This window comes from Platalea leucorodia (assembly GCF_965183815.1).
Source record: "Platalea leucorodia genome assembly, chromosome: 1".
NCBI lineage: Eukaryota > Metazoa > Chordata > Aves > Pelecaniformes > Threskiornithidae > Platalea > Platalea leucorodia.
In genome coordinates, this window is record NC_138823.1 from 106,032,211 (window position 1) to 106,047,635 (window position 15,425).

Genomic DNA, 15,425 nt, shown 5'->3' on the forward strand with positions numbered 1-15,425 from the left:
AAATGAAAGAAAGGCAATTTAGCTGATCTGGGGAACTTGCAGTGTGACAAACACACCAGGCAACCCTGAGGAACCTACAAGAACAGCACTAGAAAACTGCCTCTGTAAATACTGCCGTTTTCAAGGACTGCAAGGAACCAAGACCACCACAGAGGCAAAGGACCAAGTCGCCTGTAGGAAACAGGCATGTTGCACACGGACAGGTAAAGCAAGGTTTCCCCTCACTTTGTACTTCTTTGAACTGTTCCAGTCTCTACATAAACCCCTGCACAGCATGCACTAAGCTGAAACAGCCCTGGGCAAAGGGAGCCTGTCTGCATGAGGTGCCCGGTCTGACAGAGAGTTCTTTTCTCAACACACGTTCGGTTGCCCAGCGCGCTCTGGGTGGCCTGCCTAGCACGGCAGAGGAAAGGCCCGTTAGAGAGCGCCGCTCTCTCTACTTACGCGACTGTTACTTTCCTCCCTCGCCATCGCGCCACGTTGGGCATAGCACTCCGCCTAGGGCCAGGGTCTGGGCCTGGCCCCTGCCAGGGGCTGAGGGTTTCTGCTGCAAGGGGCCCCTTGGATTTGAAGAAGAAAATTCCACGAGATATCGGGGAGGGTACCCCTGCAGATGCCTGGATTTATACATATGTCCTGGGGGCACCGAGAGGTTTTGCGCTGAGGTGAGCTCTTCGGCGCCGGCGTCCGCCAGCGCTGCGGAAGGAGGCCAGCCAGGCCCCGCCGCTGCGAGGCCGCAGGGCCTGCCTCCGCCGCAGGGCCCGCCCCCGCGCAGCGGGAGAGCGGCTGCAAGGGCTGTTGCCCGCTTGCAGCCCTTGGGCCAGGGGCCGCACTTCCCCTGACTGACTCCTGCTCGGGCCCGCCCTTGGCCGTACCGCTAGCGGAGCGGCGGGCGGTGCTGCGGCAGCGGGCGGGGCCGCGGCGGGCCCGCGGCGGGCCGGGCGCCGCCATGCGATTTCGGGCTAAGATCGTAGATCTCGCCTGCCTCAACCACTTCAGCCGTGAGTATGCCAGGGCGGGGGGGGGCGCAGGCCGGAGGACGGCTGTGCCTCGGCGAGGGGCCGGGGCCGCCTTTCCCGGGGAAAGGGAAGAGGAGGGGCTGGGCGCGCCGGCGGCCCCCGGCCCGTGGCAGGCGCCGTGGCGCCCAGGCCGCGGCCCCGGAGGCCTTTCCCGGGGGAGGCGGCGTGAGGCGCTTTCCTTCGCCCCGAGGTGTTTGGGAGTTTGCACAGCAGCATGAGCTGTGTTTTTGGAGACTGAACAGTTGTCCCCTGTCGCCCTGGGATGAGGTGTGTGAAGGTACCGCTGTAACGTCCCCCTCCCTCCGCCAGGTGTAATTAACACAATCGCCAAGTTAGCCAAGACCTGCACCCTGCGCCTTACTGTCAGCAAGCTGTATTTCATCCTCTCTGATAAAGTAGCAAATGGAGGCACCAGTATGTGGTGTGAGCTGTGCCAGGTAAGCCTGGGGAAGTTCAATAACCACATGTTGAAAACCAGAGCATGCGGTTGGGTTTAGTGTGCGAGGCATTTTTTATACATGTAGCCCTCACCTGAGATGTACCAGGTCTCTCAAGGCCTGTCTGGTCACTGAAGACACTTTGTTTTGCAGTACTGTCTTTTAGTTGCACAGGCCTGGTGTTTCTGGCTAGACATCCCTTTTACCTTGGTTGTCACTTCAGTGTAAAGCTTCAGTGTGTGCTGGCCCACAAGGGTGTGTCCAAAACTGAAAACAGGACAGCGTGACTCACCCGTCATACTGCTTGTTTTGAGGACTGATAGGTGTTAGAGGAGGATCTGAAGGTTTAGCCAGAAGCAGTGGACCTGCATGCTTATGCAGCCTGTCTTGATTCCTGCGGGTGATGCCAGGCAGAGGAAAGCTTACCATTGTACACAGTCAGTTCTAAGCTTAAGGTCTAATAGGTAAAATGTGCCCCTCTGTCTTTTTTTATTTATTTATTTGCTTTATTTTATTTCCCAACTTTCAACAATTGTAGGGGAATTTCTTCGATGAATTTCAGATGGAAGGAGTAGCTGCAGAGCACAATGAAATCTATTTAGAGTTGATGCCTGAGAACCTGTCAAGAGCATTAAAAACTGCCCAGAGTGCTAAGGCAGTGAAGATCAAGTTGACTAACAAACACTGTCCCTGTCTCAGAGTTGCTGTGGAGCTAGTAAGTGCTTTTATCTCCTTTATTAAGCAAAAGCTCTTAAAAATTAAGTGCTTTTCCTAAGATCAAATAGAAGTTTTCATAGTCTTTGGTGTAATTCTGGAAAACTAAATAAAGAAAAATCATGCCATTTGCCATTTCACTAGCCTTTCCTGCCATCATGGTTGGTAGCACACAGAACCAGCTTTGTATTTTCCAAAAGGCAAGGAAGAGGTGGAGGAAGAATGAAAGCTATGTGATTGAAACACCTTTTTCTAATGTCTACTTTTCTTGATTCCTTCATTCTCTAAGTCTTCTGTGGGTTATTGCCTTCTCATTGAAGCCATTAGGTGAAGGAGGTTTCAGTGTAGTGTTTGGTGCTTTGTTTTGCTTTTGATTGTTCTGCCATTCCATTTCAAACTGCTGTCTTCCAAATTTTTTTTTGTTGTTAACACCTCTTCACTGATTCACCTCTTCAGCTCTAAGGATAGCTTATAGATACTAATGACTGATAACCTCACAACCTCTTCCTTATTCAAAAGGGAAGTCAGTGGACTGATAGGAACCTATGGAAAACTGAAAATGAGTGTCTGGGGCACTCAGTTACAGTATTTCCCAGAGTGGGTCTGAAAAATTTGAATTCAGAATTAAAGTCCTATTTTTAACTGCAAGAGCATCTTCTCTCTCCCTGAAGCCATCTTTATCAAGCAGCAGTAGGATTGTGACACATGACATTCCTGTGGGGATTATTCCCAGAAGATTATGGAATGACTTCAGAGAGCCCAGTGTGCCAGACTTTGATGTAAGCCCTGTTTTTTATATTCCTTATGGAAAGAGGAGTTTGCAAGTGGAATGCTGTTGCTGCAGAGTATACTACCAGTGGGTTTTGGAGGAAAACAAAACCCTTTCCTTTCCTTTGAAAGGAAAGAGGGAAGGCTGGAGGCTAGAGGTTTGGAGAGAGATGGGACATGGCTTCCATCTTGACAAGAGAGTCCAGAACCTGTAAAAACAGAGCAGGTGGTTACCAGTTGTTGCTGTGATATTCAGGGTGGAGGGAGGGAGGAGCAAAGGACTTGCATGGCTTTAGGCAGGAGCACCTCCAAACCACACAGGTTTAGACTGTTTCAGCTGTTCAGGTACCAAGTGGCCCAAATAATCTGTTCTTTCTGAAATTCATGGCCTGCCTGGCAGAGTTAGATATATATGTGTTTCCTCCTGGTTTTTATATATCCTGTCTATATCCTTTTTGACTTTTAGCAGAGTTGCAAGGAAAGGTCTTTGTGCAAATGTGCACCTATTTGAGGTTGTGAATGTCTTACCTCTATAGCTAAGAGTATTTAAATTATGAAGACATATGACTCAGTAGAAACTTGATGAATTTGTTCTGTTATTTCAGATTTACACTGATGCAATTCCAGAAATGATTACAGTATCATGGGAATCATGTTCTTTCCTTTTTGGCTATAGTTAACTGCGCAGTAACACAGATGTGGGTTCGTGTGAGAATCTGATCTGCAAAAACCTGTCTGTACTTTATTTTGAACACAGACTTGGGATAGTATGTCTGAAGCAATTGCTAGAGCAATGGCTTGTTGGTATAATGGGAAAGAGCTCCTCTGTTCCCGAGTCATTTGTTGACTTCAGTTAAATATTGTGCTCCCTGCACTCAATAGATAACTGGGTCCAAGATAAGATAGAATTGAAGGGAGAAAGAAATGTATCACATCCCAGTCACACGTGAAATATTTGTGCGAATGCAGTTCTTATGTCTTTCTAGGTCAGTATTTACCTACCAGTGCTGAAAACAATGAAGAGTGTTGTGGAGAGAATGAAGAATCTCAGCAATTCCATTGTAAGTTAAGGCACTTCAGGCATGTGTCCTACAGACCTTATTTTATCTTGGACATAGCATGTTTCCCTCTTGCCCAAACTAGTGCCCCCTGTGTTATATCTTATTTTGGGATGGGTCAGACATTGAACTAAAGGCACCTGAAGTCTTTGTAAGGGCTGAAGAGAATGATGAGATTTATTTTAGGATTTACATTGAAGAGCTCATCCCGGGCTTCCTGGAAAGTGGTGCTCTTTGTACTGAATCCTTGAAAGAACATGGCATTGTGTTGCTACGAGCCACTCTTTATAGCTGGTAAGAAATTGCAGTCTTTCAGGAAGCTAGCTGGGGACTTCCCAGATGATTGCATTAAAGAAATGCCTATTGAGTGTGTCTTGTGTTAGGTGTCTGTGTGAACTTTAGGTAAACCTGAGGTAGGATTTAAAGGAAATCCTACTAATAGCTCCTGGATGTCAGCCTGTGCTTTAGACTCTGACATGGTGGGTTTCCAGTCCACCCTGGGTTTCTGGAGTGCTGGTGGGGCTTCCATTAAAAGAAGCCCTCTGCAGTTGGCCAGAAAAGGGGTTTGTTTTGTTTTTCAGTTGTTGTTGCTCACAGTCACCATGACTGACTGACATGAAAGTTAGTAAGTGAACATAGAGCTTTGGAATAGTTTGGTTTTAGGGTTGTTCATACCAATTTTGATAAATGGGAAATTTTTTGTAAACTGAGAATCCTGGAATTGGGACAGTCTCAGTCTTCCAAGGCTTGGAAGAGCTGAGAGATTACCCTGGGTTTCTCGCAGTTTTGCAGGTAGCAGTTATCCTGCAAATACTCCTGCACTTCAAACTCTTTTCCTTTGTCAGTCTTTTGGGGGTTTCATTTTTCCTCTCTCCTTCCTTCCCCAATGTCCTCAGTGGAAGTGCTTACACACAGCTAAGCACAGTTTATAACTGCTTTGTTTCTGGACTTGAGGATCTCTTCTCACACAGGATAGCTGTGTGATGGGATTCAACTTTGGTGTTCAGCAACACTCAGAAGAGGTACCATGTCAACACTGGACATACCCGCCTTCCTAAGTTCCTTACCTCTTGCTCCAAAGCAGGAAAATAAACAAATCTCCGTTGAATAGCTTTGATAGCTCTAAGGGAGGAGACAGACTACATGCATCCTCTACATGCTTTCCTGTTATTAAAGAACAAAAACATCAAGTGTCACAATTAAATATTTGTGGTAGAAGCATCCTGGTAGAAAAACTGGTCAAGATCAGTGCTGCAAAAAGGGCTTAGAAGCTCTTTCAAATAGTACTTGGCCATTGGGAGCATTTGTCTGTGGGCATATCCCATTTTATAGGAGATTCTGATTGTGACATGAGCCTCTTCTAAAATTACTGAGAATTCTTCTAATCACAGAAATGAAGTGCTTAGATGTGCTTTAGGAATCCTCTGATCTGCTGGGGATTTGTGTAAGATCATATATAGTCTCCTTCTGGTTGGACACCTTGTCGGAATGGAATTTGAAAGCTTTCAGCACTTTTCCAGGATTTCTAGCAGTTCAAAGTCCTGCTTGGAGTTACTGCTCTGGTGCAGCTGTTGTCTGTTCTTAGGTCTTAGAAAGCAACACTGTAACTACAGGTCAGCTCTTGGTGCATCGCTTTTTCTGTGTGTATCATATGGACTGTGTAGGTGCCTTTCTGTTTGTTGAAAAGCTGGATGGAAATGCAGGAAACCTTGCATTTCTCCAGCTCCAGTCTCTTATTTCTAAAGCCTTTTGCTCAGCACATGAACTTCCCAACGCCAGTAGTTGTTCTAAAAGTACTGGACAGCAATTCAATTTCTTTCTTTTTGTAATTTCAGGGAGGTTGGTCTAGGATAATTCACACAGAAATGATGAGAAATGCATTTTTTAGGTGAACATTCAAATGTTCAAACCATGTTCAAAAAGTACAGTTGAGCTGTGGAGGCACTGAGGTGCTTCTGGAAGCATGTATTTGAACAAAGCTGCGCTTTATTCTTCTGTAATTCTGCAGTGTGAAAGTGGCTTGCCTAAAATTGAGGTTGATTGTATTGCAGGTGATTGAAGCAAACTTGAGTGGAGAAATGAACTTGAAAATAGAAACTGACTTAGTATCTGTAACGACACATTTTAAAGACTTGGGAAATCCTCCCTGGAGTAAGTTTCCCTGTTTGTTGCCTCTTGTGTCTGTCTGATCTCACTACTTAAGTGTGATGCTGGTAACAGTACTTACCTTCTGATAGTCCTTACAAAATAGCACCGAGTACTTCGAAGTCTTCAAAAGAAACCTTAAAAAGTAAAGTGGCCAATGGCTGTTTCATGTTTGTGGGGGGAATCTCTTCCAGTATCCTTGACAACTTTGTAGGAAAACTGGGCTTTCTCTTCCTTGCACTCCTGTTTCTGAAAAACAACTCAATTGAGTACCAGCTGTTTAGTGATTATCAGGTGTGTCCTTATAGGTGTTGAAACTCCTTCTGATGTATTGACTAAGTGTTGTGTTCTTATGCTTTTAGCATCAGAGGATGGATGTCAAAGTTCTGCTCAAGGCAGAGATCTGGAAAGCATGGCTGAGGCACGCATAGATATCAAGAAGCTGCAGCAGCTGCTTGCTGGACAGCAGGTCAATCCCACAAAAGCATTGTGCAGTAAGTTCAACAGCTCTGCTTGCAAACTCCAGTTAAGGAGGGACGTTTGCCATACTTGTAGTCTCAGCAGAACAGCATATCTTCTGTTTTGTCTGTTTGACTTGACTCTTTTTAGTGTACCTGGGGACTTTTAATATTTCTATTTTTAGGCAGTAAGCTTCAGGGCTTAGGCATTTGGGGAAGAAAAAAAAAGCCATAAAAAAGTAAGTGAGGCCCTTTTATAAGTATCAAGTTGAATACTCAGACTGACCAATCATGGGTGTCTTCTTGTTGTCTTTGTTTTGAAGTTATTATTTTTTATTATTATTTTGAGGTATTATTTTTTTGAAAGTCTTAAAACAAAGCCCCTAGTTTCTAGCAGAGAAACTGGGATTTACTGACATGTTTGTTTTGGTTATTTTCTCAGATGCTTTCTTATATTCAGCACCAAATTGATGCTAATACCAAAATGCTTTTTATGCAGCTACTGTTTCTAACCATAGAAACAATATGTTCTTTCTAGAGGAAGCCTATGCAGGGTTTTATATCCTATTTTGATAACTCTGTATGCTTTTCCTGAGAACATCTGTGTGTTATGGTTTAGTGCAGATGCTAACAATTTCCCAAGGAAGATTTAAATCATGGGTATAGCATTATAGGCCATACCTTACCTATTTCCTTTTTGGTATCAGCTTTCGTAGTAATTTAGTAATGCTTCATAGACCCTCAAGGACTTAAATATTACAGGATGGTATGTCTAGTCATCCTTCTGTCAGAAGTAGTAGAAGCATTGTATTCTTACGGTGGCATTCTGTAGAAGATGTAACTTAAACATGTTTTTCCTACTTTAAACGGGATTTGTGGTTTTTTTCTCTTTACAGATATTGTAAGTAAAAGAATTGTCCACTTCATCTTGCTCCATGAGGATGTTTCGCTTCAGTATTTTATTCCAGCACTTGCCTGAGTGTTTTGGAATCTCTGTCATTTTCCCACCCGAGGCCTTTTCCACGAAGTCTGAAAACTTTCATGAGTTGCTGGAGTACTCTCATGTGATATGTTGTTAGATGCAGCCATCAGATAGACATTATTTCCATATTTATGAAATTATTCAAAATATCTGCTCATCCGGAAGGCCATTTTTATGAAGAGTTATATGCTGTGAAAGACACAACGCTGGAGAGCTGGCATATCTGAGTGTTACAGGGAGCGAAACTGAAATTTGTATGTGCTTTTGGGATGCTTCAAGCTGTGGGGAAGGCAACGTAATTTTTTTTTCTTCTCATCGACAAACATAAAGGTAGAATTGACCTCTGGAGCTGCTGCTGCGTGTATTCAGTATTGGACAATGCAGCTCCAAGGTAAGGGATCTCCGAGCAAGCTGTCATACCTCCATGGAGCAGGAGAGCCCTCTGGAGGGTTGACAGATTGGTATTTGCCTGGGCAGATAAGCACAGCCCTCCTGAAGGGGAGGAATGACTTCTCTTCCAGCATTGATGTAGATGGACTTGATGCTGCTGCATATTGTGCAGCAGAAATGTGTCTGCGGCAAAGGAGCTTCCTGTGGCTGCCAGCATGTAACAAGGTGTAACATGCTAAGGAGCACCAACAGCTCAGCAGCGTCTGTTTGTACCTGGTTGTATCTTTTGATCTGATTTGCTCCAACATACCTCAGTAGTTCTGTTAGTGCTTGAACTGATGTGTTTAGCTCTTGGCCTGAGAGGATGAGATAAACAGTCTGAATTAACCTTGTTAATGTGGGCAGTGAAGGTCTTGATCTGTGTACAGAATGAACGTTGCATGAGGACATGCGTGAACACAGCAATTAGTGTGAAATAAAGGGCAATTAGTGTGAAATAAAGGGCAAGTTACCTGTGGATCATGTTTTTCCCCTTTCCCGATGGAAAGCATTGTACAACCTGTGTTGTCATGGTGTCAGACATGGTGAGAGTGCATCTAGGTTCTGATGGTGAGAGTGCATCTAGGTTCTGATGCTGAGCACCAAGAGCATGACTAAGTCTCACTGATGGGAGTACTGCCTCTGCTTCTACTTCCTGGTTGTCTTCTGAGGTCTTTTCTTCCTTATTCCATGTGTGATTGTATTTGTTATCCGGCCATGTTCCGTATAGCCTTTGGTGTTCCACAGGGTTTTGACTATCTTGTGAAACTTCTTGTTTTAGAAATAGTGAGTGAGTCTTTGCTGCCAAATGGGACTGGGAGTTTCTGCTAGATGGTAACTCTTGTTGTGGTCAGAAGTGTTGGGGTTTTTTTTTGTTTTTGTTTTTGTTTTTTTTTTTCTCCAAAGGGGCATTGAGGTTAAGGGAGCAATTAATCTTTCTGTTCTTGCAAATGCAAATGGTTAAGAGAAGGCTGAAGGAGAGGCAGTGCCCTGGGAATGTTATGCTTCTTTGCCTTCTTCCACCATTTCTGTCAGACTAACCAGAAGGCATCTTCCAAATCCTGTTAGTTTTCATGGGCAACTGCAATTACCCAACTTTGTCCTTCTAACACACGTTTCTGTTACTGAATGTTAGAAGTGGCCACCACCTCCAGCAGCTCTGGCCCAGGACTCCTCCTGCACTGCTACTGGAGCCCAGCCTCAGGTACCTGGGTACCAGGGATGTGTATGCCCTGGGCTGAGGGATGTAGCTGCTGCTTTCCCACTTGCAGGTTCAACCAGCAGTGAAACTGAGCTTGTGTCCCAGAAACATGTATAGACACACACAGGACTCTGACATGACTGGTCACAGACTGCCACGGACAATGTGTGCCTTCAACTGCATCTACGTACAGGACCCACGTAAAACAAACACAGGCAGCCACATCCCCTTCCTCTTCATCTGGCAGAGACAGCAGGTCACTAGTGCAGGCACACACAATGCTCTCTAGGTTCACAAGCACATGCACATTTGTAGATCCCTCGAATACTGGCACTGTCTACCTAGTACCCCTGCCCAGATCCTGGCCCTCCCACCCGCCCCATGGGTCCCCTATTCACTGGCTCATCCAGGTCGGTGCTCACTAGCAAACATGCAGCACTCACACTCTTGTCCCACAGGCCAGGAAAGCAGGGTTTCATCACATGTAAAGCTTACTTGGGAAGACAGGCTCCATAACTCCAAATGCCCTCCCCTTCTTCCTCCTTTTCTCCCAGTTGAGCACAACACCATACGGCATGGGATATGCCTTTGGTCAGCTGGGTTTGGCTGTCCCAGCTGTGTCTCCTCCCAACTTGTGCACCCCCAGCCTATTTACTGGTGGGGCAGTGTGAGAGAGAAGGCCTTGATACTGTGTAAGTACTGCTCAGCAATAACTAAAACATGGGGCTGCTATCATCAGCGCTGTTTTGGTCACAAATGCAGAACATAGCACCATCTGAGCTACTATGAAGAAACTTTATCCCAGCCAAAAGCAATATAGCCTGCAGTTTCTTGGTAGCCCAACAATTGGTGTGAATGACCAAGTTTGGTTGTTTTTTTTTTTTTTCTGGTTATTGGCTTTGTTAATCCTAATTGGTCAGGTTTTATACCTGTGGGTTTGTCTCCTTCCTTTTCCTTATCCCAATATAGGATGTGCTCAATCAGATAACCTTGCTGGAATAAACATTCTCACACTCCTGCATACACTGCCTCTCTTATAATTTGTCCATCAGTTTTGTGTCCTTTATGTTCTTGTTTATGGTTTCCTCCTCTTATTATTATCATCCCTTTTTTGCATTTAAAAGGTACCTGACCAGATACCCTTAAAGGAGCAGACACACTTCTTCCACACATGCTTGTAGTTTTCAATCCTTTCATCCTTTGTATTCTGGAGATTAGCAAATGATTTTATCAAAATAGAATTTGGTTATGGTTTATCATACAATATATACTTAAATAATTCTAATTTTTAATTATGGTATTCTGAAATTGGGTATTAATGCTTGCAAGTGACTGTATATAAATGCTTTCTTGTAGCTGTCTGTGAATCTCTCTGTGAAGGTTCTTTGAGGCTGCAGGTAAGTGGGAGCAGCTGGCTAGTTCTGGCTCTTCCTTCAGTGAGCTCTCTGGTGCCAAATCTGGTCTCCTGTCTCATCATGTTTACTCCTGTATGCACACATGCTCTCCAACAAACTTTATTTCGCTCCAACAGTAGATAATTTGTGCTTAATTATCATCTACTGTCTACAGGGTATATTGGATGAAGGACTTATATGGTTAAACAAGGGGATAAGACTAAATTCTGTAATGTGTTTGGCCTAATTCTACTTAAAATTTTGTCCAGAGAAGTCAACTTCTTCCTTGGTGAGTCAATGGGATACCAGTTCGCAAAACTGTGCAGGCACAGATCTACATTTTAGGTAAGTGCTGTTTTGTGAACACATTATTTTGCATAAATAACACATATTGAAACCCCTACTAAAGGCTACCGAAGAGTATATGAAGTCACTGACTTCCTCTGGTTACTTGCTAGACCCAAAAATCAAAACCAGGGAGAAGAGGGGATTCTTCCCCTCCATTTGTAAGGGAGCTCCTTCTTTTGCGTAAGACTGTGCTGCACATCTACTGCAGTAATGGATAGTGAAGGCGGTGAGTGATAAGTATTGTTGAATTTCATTTTGGGATCGTATTTGTGGGATCTTAGGGTACCTGTTAATATGTGTCCCAAGCAATTCTGTACTTGATATGAGTGATCCCAGCTGATTACTTGGTGCCTTCCTCAAAATATCTGTTAATCTTGGAGAATGTTTCTTGGAAACCTCTCTCTACAAATTCAGCATCTGTATTAGGGATTGAAAATTTGACAACTTGCTGTTGGCAGTCAGTATAAACAGTTCAGTGCAAATACATTTACATTGATGTGGACCATACACTTTCCAAGCTGTGGTCCCATTTCTGTCTTGTTATTAAATGAGACCAAAAAAAAAAAAAAAAGAGGTTTTATTGGGGTTTCTGAGCCACATTGGTCTACTTTAATATATAAACAGTTATTGCCAGAATGGAAGTGAGATAATGATGTTTAGCAGAGAAGTATGCTCTAGATTTCCTGATGTGGAATGACATTGCTGTCTGGGTTGGAAGGCCAAGCACGGGGACTGAGCGTCACACCTAAATGTATCAGGCAAATAACCTCAAATTCTCTCTTGGTATTAACATCTGTGTCTAACATCATTCTTTCAAACAAGTGAGCTGCATGTCCTCTGACATTCCGTAACCTATAGGCAAAGTTTAGAAGTAATTTAATTTTATGTGACTGAGACATCAACAGTATTGGGAGGGGGGGATAGAAAATTCTGCAGGTGTTACTTGTTTGGTTTATACATAAATTTCTGACTTTTTTATTATACTACTTGACACTGTAAGTCTTATTGTACCTCTCTGTAAGATGAGGTGGGGGAAAAGGATCACTGTTCTTAATTTCATAAATTTTAAGATATGATCAAGCAATTCACGCAAATGCATGCTTTATACTGTTTTGAACCAATTGACACTTGGGCTGTTGAGTCACTAGGTCTGCAAAATTTTCAGGTCTAAGTGTTCATCTCCTTAATGGTGCTGCTTATACATAACTCCAGAAAGGGCAAGAGGCATTTTTCTTTTCTTCTTTGTTAGAAATATTTATTTGAATGTGTGGGATGTTCAGCCTCTGGGTTTTCAGGTTGAGTGTTTTTGCTTTGTCAGAAAAGAAAATTAATTGAGGTGTGACATGACCATGTGTTAGAGTCAGAAAGGGATTTGCTGCTCGTATTGACTTGAGGTCATGCAGCACTGAGTGTCAGACAACATGTAAGCCATGGGCTTGGGGGCCTCAATATTATGTTCTTGGGAAGCCTTAATTCCTTAATTCCTACTGAGGAGCCAGATCCATGCATTCTTAGTTAATGCCCTGGTGAGAGGATGGAGACAGGCGCTGAGGGATAGGAGGGAAGCTGCTGTATCTCTGTGCTAGCTTCTGTTACTCTGAAAAGCTGCATCACAAGCTCCTTGGATTCCCACTGAACTTTGTGCACCTCTGAGGGGCTTTTCTATCCTCTTCTTAGGGCCTTCCCCTGATTTGTGCCTTAAATGTGTGTACCAAGGCCTTATATGTTCTTCTGCTGACAACTTCCTTCTCAGTGAGACAGGTTTTATTTTTTTCCATCTTCTTAGTGAGAAAAGCCCTCCTCTATACCACAAGATGTTTATTGAAGCAGCTTCAAAAAGGCCTCTGACCAGTGTGCAGCACACTGCGCAGATCCCATCCATGGAAGGGTCATCCCATTTGGGGATTCTTACTACGTTGTAATATTTTTGCCTGCTTTCAGTGTGGGACTCATGCCTCTGTGTGCGTGGAGAGTGGGATATGTTAGACCTTGGCTCATGAATCTTGGGATGCGCTGGACCTGGCATGAGGAAAATGTGTTGGAAGAGTGCTTGGGTGCAAGGGAGAGTTGATAGCCACACTTCCATGCCTGGCCTACAGAAGGGAGTGTGTCTTCTAGCATAGAGAAGGGAAGACAGGGCATACCTTACTCAGCCCCCAAACTGGGAGAGCGGCGCATGATGTGGTGGTAGGGATACCATGCTGCGAACTGAAGGCAGGCAGGCAGGCTGACAGCACTCAGTCATGGCATAGCACCCCATCCTCCATCATACCTGCTTCCCACCCAATGGAAGGAACAGTCTTGTCGTGTTTTCTCGTGAGGTTCTCTCCAGGTTACACAATGTTTGTTTTCAAGGGATGACTTAAAAAGAGCTATTCTTTCCCCATTTGCTTTTATTTGGATGAAATGGGTGTCATGGCAGTTGTGCTTCTCACAAAATGAAAGTTACAAGATAGTGGAGGATCCGTCCCAGCACAACAAAGTGTTGTTAAATATTAATCTTTTTTTTTTTTTTCCCTTCTCAGGAGTCTCTACTCATTTATTGCAATCAAAGAGCTTGAAAACCTAGCACAGATGTAGTTAACATCTTAAACAGAGTAGGCAAATAGGAGAAATGCTGAAGTTATATTCAGCCTATATTGCTGAAGTGCTAGTTTTGCTTCTTTCTTGCAGTAGACTGGCTGGGTTGACTGTAATTCTTTGGATTCATTTCAGACTAGTGTGATTGCCACTGATCTATATTTAAATCGCAGTATTGTCCAGAAACATTAATCAAATCGGTTGTTCTGGGTGCAGTACAAATTGGAAGGTATTTATGGAGCACAGAAACAGGTTTTTACAGAAGCTTGTAATATTGACCTATCTGTTGATCTTTTGAAAACTAGTGGAAATCCGTCACTATTGCCATTAGATATTGCCCAAGATATCCCCACCCATTTTGTATCAGACACTGTATTAATTTCCTATTGCAGGGCCTTGGTTTTCAAGAAATCTTTACACGTAAATGTTAACTGTCCATTTTAATACACTACCAACCTCTGCTATCTTATATTCTTTTCATTCATTTTTTCAAAGTATGTCTTAGAGGAGCATTGAAGAGGGTGAGAGCATAGAACTCTCTGAACCAACCACCCACTGCTAAGATAGTAATGAAAAATAGTAGCTTTCTTTACCAGTTATTTCATTCTGGCACTGTGGGTTAACACAGAAAATAATTTGCTCTGCCATTTCACATGCTATCTCACTCCTGGCTAAATAGAGTTTAAGTTCAGATGCTGCAGTATCTGTTATGGTCTGACATTTAGCAGTACTTCCATTTAATCAAATTTCCTCTGACTTGGAACACCCAAGATTCGGTCAGGGTTAAGTAACAAGAGAAGACAAACTTGAAATGTTGAAGGGTAAATTCTAAATATAAGACAGGGGATTTATACAAGATATTCCCCTGTCCCAGGGACCCGAAGATGCTCTTCATCCCTCACATCCAATCCCATCTGTCTTGTTCTGGCATGAGCCAATTCCATGGAGCAGCCTTACACAAGTAAGTCCCTGGCAAGTCTTCTGCCCTGTTGAGAAAGCCCAGGAGGAAGTTAGATACATGTTACATTGCTTTTGACTTGCTCCTGATTTTTCAGGTGTACTTGCTTTTAAATTCATGTCCACATTGAACTCTGTCTGGCCCCAAACAATTTTTGTATCTTTGCATTAAGTCACAATAGTTGTTAAAGAGCTTGGGCCCTTCATGACTCTTGGATTTGATTTTTGACTTTGTATATCTTCCATGAAACTTTATCAAGCTCTACATTTTTGCTCTATCCAAATTTACATGTGCCACTTTAATATTTGGTTATATTCCTCAGTTAGAAGGTAATAAGAGTTAATTCAGAGAATGATGACAGGTTTGTGAGTTTGATTGAAACAAGCATTTTAAGTGGCAGCCATGAAAATTGTTCTTGAGCTGCTTCAGAGATTTAAGGAATTTCTAGAAGATTCTCGGATCAATTGTATTTCTTCACATGCAAACAGACTTTGTCCAATTCAAAGTTAAATCTTGCTTTGAGTGTGTGGTTTGTGTGTTGGGCTTTTTGGTTTCTCCCCCACTTAAAGTCTGTAGCAAGTAATAATAATGTGTAGCCATGCAATGGCTGAATAACTGTCTGACAAACTGAGTCCATTTGGCACTTTTTGTAACCATCCAAAACAGACTTATGTCTTACAAGCTCGGCATTTGAGAACACTTAACAAATCTTTAGACCTATTTCACATTGTTTATAGTTGTGCTAGTATAATGCTATGTATTTTTGTTTGCAGTTTACACTTACAAGGTTAAATTCTGCAGCCACTACTCAGGTCTTATTAGACAAAACTTCTGCAGTCATAGGCTCAACTCTTTGCTGAAGTGGGTAGCAAAAATCTCTACCTTCAAGAAAGCATTTTTCTGTGAGTCAGTGAATTGGTATGGAAACTTATCT

At 43.3% G+C, this 15,425-nt stretch overlaps 1 protein-coding gene across 2 annotated transcripts; it reads left to right on the top strand.

The window, feature by feature from the left end:
- Positions 1–863: 863 nt before the first annotated feature.
- HUS1 (HUS1 checkpoint clamp component) lies at positions 864–10,438 on the top strand. 2 transcript variants are annotated; one of them, XM_082308920.1, is made up of 8 exons: positions 864–1,001; positions 1,329–1,456; positions 1,995–2,171; positions 2,842–2,949; positions 3,925–3,999; positions 6,048–6,147; positions 6,504–6,635; positions 7,496–9,594. In XM_082308920.1, the coding sequence occupies exons 1-8, from the start codon at positions 950–952 to the stop codon at positions 7,576–7,578; spliced, it is 855 nt and encodes a 284-aa protein (XP_082165046.1). In that variant the 5' UTR covers positions 864–949; the 3' UTR covers positions 7,579–9,594. The 2 variants fall into 2 exon arrangements, with proteins under 2 accessions (XP_082165046.1, XP_082165047.1); XM_082308921.1 differs by lacking the exon at positions 2,842–2,949 and having other exon boundaries at positions 7,496–10,438.
- Positions 10,439–15,425: the final 4,987 nt, after the last annotated feature.